The sequence below is a fragment of the Meleagris gallopavo genome, chromosome 2 (assembly GCF_000146605.3).
Source record: "Meleagris gallopavo isolate NT-WF06-2002-E0010 breed Aviagen turkey brand Nicholas breeding stock chromosome 2, Turkey_5.1, whole genome shotgun sequence".
NCBI lineage: Eukaryota > Metazoa > Chordata > Aves > Galliformes > Phasianidae > Meleagris > Meleagris gallopavo.
This window is the reverse complement of record NC_015012.2, coordinates 77,288,813-77,298,750: the sequence shown is the minus strand read 5'-3', so window position 1 is coordinate 77,298,750 and position 9,938 is coordinate 77,288,813. Positions and strand designations below refer to the sequence as shown.

Sequence of the window (9,938 nt, the reverse complement as noted above, 5' to 3'; positions counted from 1 at the left end):
TGAGGTTCAGCAAGGGTAAATGTAGAGTCCTGTCCCTGGGGAAGAATAACCACAAACATCAGTGCAGGTCAGGGACTGACCTCTTGGAAACGAGCTCTGCAGAGAAGGACCTGGGTGTCGTGGTACCCCAGTGTCCTCCTAACAAAGCTGCCTGAAGGAGATGCTCTGGGACAAAACTTAGACTTTCGACAATCTGATGGTATCACCATGAAAACATTAACCAAGAAATTCTCATCGTACTTTCTTGAGGCTGAGACACAAAAACAAAAACAAAAAATAAAAACCACCCACAAATAACAAATCACCTTCACATGCCAAATTCCTATCAGTGCAAGCTGGGGGACAAAAGGACTGGAACAGGGTGCTCCAAGAGGTGGTAGTTGCTCTATCTCTGAAGATATCCAAGGTCAGAATGGACAGGGCTCTGAACAACCTGGTTTAGCTCTAGTCCCTGTTCATTTTAGGGGAAGTTGGACTAAAGGACCTTTAAAGGTCCCTTCCAACTCAACAATTCTATGATACAAAGAGTCTGAGCTCTAACCAACCAGGGCTGTGGAGATCCAGCTACGGCAGCACCACAGCCTGGACAGAATTCAACTGACTTCTCATCAGGAACCTGCTTCAGGACCTTCACACTCCTTTAGCTCCACTGTTTAATCTTCACTGACTGTAACAGTAGCTCAGCCAACAAGCACCTACTCCAAGCCCTAATTTCAGTTTCCAGCTGAAACCTACGTACATGATTCCCTTCTAAAAGGAACTGAGGGCCCAATATGTCAGCCTGCCTCTATCCTTAGGGAGGTGTGCTGCCTCCCTGGGGCCTGGGTCAGAGATATTTGTACATTATAACAAAACAGAGATGTTTGCATTTCTATCACACAAAGAGGAAACAAAACACATTGTAAGCAACATCTTAATAAAGTTAGGTAAATTTTTGAAAGGAGACCAAATGACCACATTCAATCTGTCAAAAGTTTTAGCTCCAGCTAACCCTTATCTGAAGTCTTCAGAACATTTTGCTCCAATTCTTTCCTCATTTTTTTCAACTGACAAGAAGGAAAAAATAAAAGACAAGCAATGTTAACAAAATAGCATTCAGTATGTGCTTCTAGATGGAGAGGACAAGAAAAATCAGGAGTCTTTGCTGGAAGAATGAAGATAGTGAACCTGAGAAACAGCTTAATCTTCAGGAGATTCTTGCTTTTTCACACCTAACTCCCTACCCCAAAACAAGGTCTTTGAAGCTCCTGGAGCTGAAACAGTAGAGCAACACAAAATTCCTGAAGGTATCCAAGAGCTGTTTTTTGTATTTGTGCGTTTGTCTTAGAATACAGAACAGTGCAGAAAACCATTGCTTGGAAAGCAAGAGCTTTTCAGTTAGCTTGTCTGATGCTTATCTCCTACACAAGAAAAATCTCACACAAGCCATCTGAGGTGCTCCCTGAACTCAGAGGACTGCTTTGCTGTATTATTACTAAAAACATTTTCATACAGAACATATATTATGGTCATGCAAATTTGTTGGTCTTCTACAATTAAGCACTTTCTCGAAGTTAAATACCTAAAATGACATTCCAAGAATAAAACCAGGAGTGTAAGTATTCCAGGCTACGTTAACCTAGAAAGCAGGTAATTAGTAAGAAAAAAAGAAAAAAAAAAAACAACAAAAAGTTTTGAGTCTAAAAACTTGAATGTATCTTCAGATCCTGCACATAATGTTCCTTCAAGAACATTCATAGAAATACTATATTGCTCTCATTGGGTTTAGAAATTAGCAGAGAGATGACTAATCTTAATGAAGTTTCAGGTTTCATAGTACTAGTCAGTGGTCACGAAGATTTCTGTATTCAAGCAAGCTCTGCCGGGTTCCTTCCCTCTGAGCATTTCTGAGGTTTGTCACAGCTAGAACCTCAACAGGAGACACTCACCTTTTGGTACTTCATCCACGTCACCAGGGTGAAGGGCGCTGTACTTTGTAGATGAAATAATTCAATTAACAGGCTCTTTAAGGAGTTCTACAGACTTGTGGTGGAGTACAACGCATGGTATCCAATCTGAGACAATTTGATACCTTTGTAAACCAGTTTCCTGATACCGCAAAGGTCATCATAATGCTAGAACGTCAAGCTTGCTCATTCTCTGATGTTATCATAAAAGTTAAATGCTTAGAGGTAACATTGCTTCATTTTAAAATCAATCTTTTACCTTCGTATTCTGAAGATGATCTAATAATCCAGTAACCTGTTCTGACTTAAATTGTGCATATCTCTTTCAGCAACAAAGAAATTCAGATTGTTAAGTAGCTGAAGAACACTACTCCAATACTGGAACAGACAGTGTACTTTTCCAGTTGAGCACTGTCGAGAGAACATGAAGTTTCTCTATTCCAACTATTTAAAATGAGGGAGAAAAAACAGCCATTAAACTTCAGAACTTTAGAGGCATAACATAACTTCCCTGTAGCAAAAAAAAACTTTGCTGAAGCCTTTGTAAATAAATTTTGACGTTTTATTTATCTTTCAAGTCTTCCAAAAGTGTCTGATGTTTAGGAGATAAATGATGGAGGAGAAAAGAAAAAGTGTTTATGTGCAAAAAAGCTGTTGTGAAGTTTTGATTTTGAAATATATTTCAGTATGAGGAAAGATTAAAAGAGTGGGGATTGTTCAGTCAGGAGCAAAGAATGTTCAGGGTTAATAAAGCGTACAAATAGTCAAAGTGGCAAAGGGGAAGAGAATAGAGACATACTTCTCAGTTGAGCCGGTTTGGGCTGGACAGGTTGGACGAGGTAATCTTCAGAGGTTTATTTCAGTCTCAATGATGACGCAGTTAAGACTGACATGACATTAATCTCAGGAAGTTATACTGTTTTAGATCAAAGCAAAGTATGTAACTGATGAAAATTTCAAGTCCTACCACTTCCATAGAAAAGATATTTACATCTGTTGACGCAACTGTCTTCTTCTGGATTTTTGTTTGGGCTTTTGTGTGTGCAAAAGCACATACAGCGAGTTACAAAATACCGTTTGTTTCCACTAGATTTTGACAGATTTAACTACATTCCAGGCATTTTACACTCTTCAATTCAAAGTTTTGAGGAAATAAAAATAGAAACTAAGCTTACTCAGCTTAGAATCAGTGACAAAGAATAAACAAACTACTGCAATAAACCCAAACTTTAAAAGCAGTCAAGCTCATCAGTGCCATGGGAACAGGAATTCTCTGATAACAACTTAAGAATGACATTTAAAACAACATATCCTAAACAATTTTGAAAAAAAGAATTGAAGTGCATATAAGCAACTTCCAAATGATTTAACAAATGGGGTTCAGGCTTGGAAAAGCCTAGCGCTTTTAAAGCTGTTTATCAAAATACATAAGCTTTCCTTCAATCTCAAAGGATTGATTCAGCAGACACTAAGGCCCTGTGCAGTGGATCATGCAAAGCACTTTGCAGAATCACAGAATGGCCTGGGTTGAAAAGGACCACAATGATCATCTAGTTTCAACTCCTCTGCTATGTGCAGGGTCACCAACCACCAGACCAGGCTGCCCAGAGCCACATCCAACCTGGCCTTAAACACCTCCAGAGATGGGGCATCCACAGCCTCCTTGGGCAACCTGTTCCAGTGCGTCACCACCTTCTGTGAAAAACTTCCTCCTAATATCTAACCTAAACCTCCCCTGTCTCAGTTTAAAACCATTCCACCCTTGTAAACAGTCATTCCTCCTCCTATTTATACATTCCTTTCAAATACTGGAAGGCCACAGTAGTGAGGTCTCCCTGGAGCCTTCTCCAAAGATAATTTCACTTAATGAAATTATCAGTATATTGAAAGAATCACCAGTAGAATTTAAAATATAATTAAAATCCACATCTTCCTTTTTCTGTGTAGCTCCAAAATGGCTACAGTTTTTTTTTTATACATAGGACGAGTACTTTCGTATTACTCTATACTTACCTAAAGTATTAATTGTATATAAACAGCATGTAGAAGTATACTAACTTTGGGTAAATCAAGGTTTTATGGTTTATTGCATTTGTTTAGAACTTTTGTGGAGGATTTTTTGGTATAGCTTAACCTGAAACCATTAGACATATCTACATAGCGTTTTTTCAAGACTCAACTCTTATCACACAGTGATCAGTTCTCTACATTCATCATCTGCAGCTCTCTCAATTCCAGTTTTCCAGAGTTTGTGAGTATTGACACTATTGAAAAAGTAGAAGTTCAAACACACCTATGCAAACAGACAAACTAAACAGAATATTGTAGATAAGGCTACTATCCTTTTTTCTTTTCTTTTACATACATATATAAATTTTTTAAACCAGGCACAGAGAACTTCAGAAAACACAATACTGAAAGCCACCTATGATAATCTTTGCAAGGTTAGGCATTTACAAATTCCACAATCAAGCATTCATCCCTGTAGCTCCAGCTTTAACAATGAACGTACAGATCTTGCATTTCCTCAGCACTTCAAGTGAATCGTACCTTAAACACAGTGGTTCTAAAACTGTACCATATTTACCAGAATAAGAATACAGATGAGCTAATTAAGTGCCACCACGTTGTATTCAACTGTGTACTTCACTTCATAATGGAACTGACTGCTCAAAGGCCAGTCTCACAACAGTGAAAAGAACATGCATAACCAAACTGAGAGCAGGCAATGTTTGGGCACTTAGGTACAGCACAGAGGTTCATTGTGGAGCATGACAGTAAAACGTACTGGTCACAGCAGTCAGAAAACCAGCACATGCTTACATTAGTTAAGGAAAACTGCATTATCAAACTGTACTTTTACATCAAGTTCAAGCACAAACTTTTTGCTATACTCCCAATTTGCCAGAAGGCTCTGAAGAACGTAACCCCCCAAATAAACTTTAAAGATGTATAATTCTGCACAATCAATCCCACATTAAATCACAAAATAAGCACTCGCTTTTCAGCCACCTGTAAGTTCAACAAAAAAACTTTACAATTTAAATTAGCAAATGTGTTTCCAATCTACAGCTTCACGTGACACTACTAATTAAACAGGGCTTGTTAAAGAAATTCTCTCAAACCATACATACAATATATGTTGTGGGTGAAAGACACAGTGAACAAATTACTTCCATTATCTCTACCAAATACCTACTGATTATGTGCAATTTTTAATGCTGATGTTAAAAGTTACATGATTTATGTTTTACCAGTCTCATTCTGCTTGTAATAAGGATTTCAGAAGTGCATGTATAATATGCGCTGTTAACAGTACGAATTAGTGCTTGTTCCACATAGGTGTGGCCATAGGTCTCTGTGGAGCCCTTTCAACAGTCACAAATTCATCAGGGTTGTCAAAAGCTTCATAGTGGATTAACAAATCTTGAATAGCACACTCCTCAATCTGGAACAAAAAAAGAACATGTATTTCAGTATTAGATTGGCATATATACCACTAATAGTTATGAACAGGCTGTGGTGGCCCTGAGTAGGTCTGCTATAGACCTCATCAGGAAGTAGTAGTACCTGAGGTCTCCTTCAAACCACTGAAAGAAGCCTTATGCTTGCAGACTCTGGCCCTCATCAGAGACCCTGATATCTGCTGGAAAGGCAACACAGAAGGGCACAAGTGCTCCAGAAGTTTTGCTCTGGTGACTTCCTCACACAGGTGATCAAGAAACTGACAAAGGGAGACACAGTCAGATGTCAAGGATGATACGGACAAGGGCAGCCTTGGCTACTCTGACCTTGAGATCTTGCACCATCTCATGAGAGGGGAACAAGACATATCAGAATCACAACCCTAGACCTTCAGAAGAACAGATTATGATTTATTTAGGGATCTGCTTGGAAATCTCAGAGAACGTGGTCCTTGAAAGAAAAGGGGTCCAGAAGACTTGCTTGATTCTAAGATCAGTGTTTCCAAGCTCAATAACGATCCAATGACCAGGAAGTCTAACAAATATAGCAGGAGGCCTGCATGGATAACAAAAAGCTCCTTACAAAACTCTAACACAAGAAGGAAGTGCGTACAAGGTGGAAGCCAAGACAGATGACCCAGAAGAAAAATATAACCGTTGTCTAAGCATGCAGGAACTGAATCAGTAAAGTCAGAGCTCAGCCAGAGTTGAATCCTGAAAGTGACATGAAAGGCAGTAAAAAAGTTGCAAAAAGAATACTAGAGAAAACGTTAAGTTCACAGCTGAAAGGATCTGCAGTAGTAAGACCAGCTTTCAGTAATCCCTGGCCCCTGAGACCAGAGGGAAAGTCTGGGGAGAAAAAAAAAAGATTTACTCTCAGCAGAGGATAACAAAGTTAAGAAATATTTTAATAAAGCAGACATCCATATACCTATGACACCGATGGAATGAACTCATATTGTTAAGAGAGTGTTATGGCAGCTGGCCAGTCAAGGCCACTGTAAAAATTACTTTGAAAGATCGTGGTGGTAGAAGGAGGTTCCTGAGGACTAGAAGGAAGCAAAATGTCATCTTCAAGAGGAGCCAGGAGGAGCAACTGGAAACTAATTGCCAGTCACCTTCACCTTTATTCCTGGAAACACGATAAAACAAATCCTCCTGGAAGTTACTTCTAAATGCATGCAGGACAGGAAGGCTATCTGGTAGCGTACACATTACAAAGGGGAAATCATGCCTAATGAACCCAACAGCATCCTCATCATAGAAGGGTGGTTTGATAGATGAAGAGAAAGTGGTGGACATTGTTTACTTCTTCAAGCCTTTCAACATTGTCTCCCACATCCTCACAGACAAGTTGAAGCATGGACTTGATGAATTCAAGTAAGATGGACTGAAAACTACCTGAATTGGTAGTCTTAGAGGATTATGAACTATGCCCCAAAGACTATGTTAGTGTACAGCTGCTAGTATTAATACCACGAACTAGCTGCTAGTATTAATACCAAGATCAAGACTAAGGTCAGTACTGCTTAGCATCTACATTAATGACCTGTGTAATGTGACATAACACACCCTCGGCAAGGCTGTAGATGACAAAATCAGGGTGAGTGTTTGGGCTTACTAGTGAGTTGTGCCGCCATTCTGAAGGTACCCAGCATGCCTGGGGCACTAACTGAGAGGAATCTCTTCAAGTTCAAGAAAGGAAAATTTAAAGTCCTGCTTATGAGAAGAGTGAAGCAAAAGTACGTACACCAGCCAACTGAATGGAAAGTAGCTTGGCAGAAAAGGACTTGGGGTCCTGGTAGGCAAGTTGACTCTAAGTCATCAATGTGCTCTTGCATCAAAGAAGAGTCCCTCTATTAGGGACAGCACTGTCAGAAGATTGAGAGAGATGATTCTTCCCCTCTACTGGTGAGAAACATTTAGAGTTTTGGGCCCAGTTATGGACTCCCCAGTATTACAAGAGAGATGGTCCAGTAAAAAGACACAAAAAGGATTAAAAGCCTGGAGTCTCTGATGTGCAAGGAGAAGCTAAGAGAGCTGCAGTTGCTTAGCAAGGAAAAGATTCAGGGATATCTTATCAATGTGTATAAACATGATCAGAGAAAGTAAAGAAAATTGAGCTAGATGTCTGAGTGATGTCCAGCAAAAGGACAAGAGGCAATGAACAGAGACTGAAATACAGAAAATTTCATTTCAACATAAAAACCTTTTTTTCACTGTGGGTGGTTGGACACTGAAAAAGACTTTCCAAAAGGCCTCCATTAGTCTAGACTATTTACAGACTCCGACCTCAACTATTTTGTGATTCTGAAAATCTATTAGACATGGATTCAATACTCAATCTAATATAGATCTACCTTATCAAATTGCAAGATGTTGTTATTATTAAATGAAATTTAACACCATTTTACAAGTGATGCTAAGTATAATGATACATAATTAATACTAAAAACTGATCTCTAAAACAGCCAGTGGAAACTCCTGGTGTTAAGCCCCAGCTACAGAAACTTAGCACTTTACCTGGATCAAAGCCAAGGGTTTTTCTCTGCTCCTAATAAGAGCAGCTTCTTGCTGGCGCTCTTCTTCTACAATAGATGCAAACATGACAGGTGCCATGACAGGAGAGTTATTTGGTGATGTTGCCAACCAAGGACTGCAAGAAAGCAGAAGACATTATGAGGCAACATCGAAAATAAGGTCAGCATGACAGAGAGAAAATAAATTCTGGAATTTAAATAAGTCAAACTTACTTATGGCTCTCTGGCTGAGGAGAATCCAAAACGTGACCTTCTGGACCTGGGCTACTTCGAGCCACACATCTGGAAAAAGGAAGGAAAGGAGGGTGGAAGTCACTTACAATGGATTTTCCTTAATCATAATTGATTACAAATTCAAAGTAGCTAATTACAAATTTGTACTCTTTTTTTTTTTTTCTTCCCCCTCCCCTCCGAAGATAGGCATTATAAAGTAATGCTGAGTTTGTCTTTAAAATGTGATACTGTGACATGAGGAGACACTGATACTCCCTTCTGAATGACAGAACTTGCTGGATTTTCAGTTTGAACACTAACTCCAGCATTTCCTAACATCTGAGCATTTGAACAACAGCACTTAAAAAATGACATATATAGATAGATAGATATAGATAGATATAGATATATTTAAACCTGTAAAATAGTCAATCAAGTTATGCACTGACAGCATGCACTGTAAATCTGTTTGGAATTCACATGGAAAGAACATGGCTTCAAGACAGAAAAATCTTGCATTCAATTAAATATTTCATGTAAAAGAGCCAGTACTACAATAGCACTAGCAAATTCTTTCCTCAAGTATAAGCCCAGAAAATATGGACTTCCAGTGTACGTTCTGCAACCACCTCATTTTCATACAAGCAGCATGTAACTAGAATTAACCAGATCGGAAAAAAACCCTGAAATAACAATAAAGAATTGCCAAGAAGGAAGAGATTTTATTCCATTCTAAGATGTTAACCTGTCCACAGAAATAAGTCAGAATAGGTATATTCTTATAGGTATATATATAACACAGTGTATTTGACAAATAATCCTACATCAATAAGATGAGAGAGACCTACTTTTGTTATTTAATCTCTCTCTTTGGCAACTTTTGCAATTTCCATAACTCTAAAAAAGTTTTATAACATACTATGAAATGCTAACAGACTTTTTTGAATTATTCTATGGCATTGAAAAAATTCTAATGGTGTTGGTATTTCAATAAATCAGTCTCAATTTTCTTTATGGCTTTGGTATTCCTCTGTAAGTGGCCACAAACTCTTGGAAAGGGGGAAACATGTACAGAAAGCTATCTAATAAGAGAATTCCAGTAACTACTAAGTTCTCTGCCTGGAATTTTTTCCCCACTACGCAACTCCAAGGACAACAAGAACCATGATTCGTACTGCTAAGTAATGAAGGCAAGATCTCAAAAAACCTGAAAAGGAACACATTACCAAAAACAACATTTCAGCGAGCCATGCCCAGCTTTTTGTCACAAAACATAATCTTGTCCACCAAACAGCCATCTACTTAAAGAGTAGAACAAACAAATGTTAACATCTGCCAAAGCATAACAGTGGACTTTCAAAATAAGCTCTCTGCAGTGTCACTCCCATGAATCAAGCCCAGCAGATCCACCTTCTGCCAGCTCATATTGCTTTTCTGTTTCCACTGGAAAAATACAGTTCATATGAGTCAAGATGAGACTTTGCCTCCATTTTAAGTAATGGTGATCATATCAAACACTAACAAGAAAGTCAGTGCAACAACGTATGGAGAAAAAGCCAAGGAGGTATGGTTCTTTCCAAATTGGCTGTTTCTGGGTAACTATTATTCCAGAACTGACCCATGAATCAATAGCTCCATGAGAAGAGTGATCAAATCTGCTTTACCATTCTCCACATTGATCATCCATTCATAGAGCTGCCAGTTTCCTTTCATTTGACATTACTAATTTGCAATGCTTTTTCCATGAGGATCAAAGAATACTTGGGGAAAAAGGA

At 38.6% G+C, this 9,938-nt stretch overlaps 1 protein-coding gene across 2 annotated transcripts in view; it reads right to left on the bottom strand.

The window, feature by feature from the left end:
* Nucleotides 1-4,004: 4,004 nt before the first annotated feature.
* The window catches only part of IBTK (inhibitor of Bruton tyrosine kinase), a 57,073-nt gene continuing 51,139 nt past the window's right edge, over nucleotides 4,005-9,938 (bottom strand). For both annotated transcript variants that reach the window (XM_003204387.4, XM_010707695.3), the window contains 3 exons: nucleotides 8,164-8,232; nucleotides 7,934-8,066; nucleotides 4,005-5,394 (listed from right to left, as the gene is read on the bottom strand). In XM_003204387.4, the coding sequence (XP_003204435.1) occupies nucleotides 5,269-5,394; nucleotides 7,934-8,066; nucleotides 8,164-8,232 (328 nt within the window). In that variant the 3' untranslated portion in view covers nucleotides 4,005-5,268. The remainder of the gene's footprint in view (nucleotides 5,395-7,933; nucleotides 8,067-8,163; nucleotides 8,233-9,938) is intronic.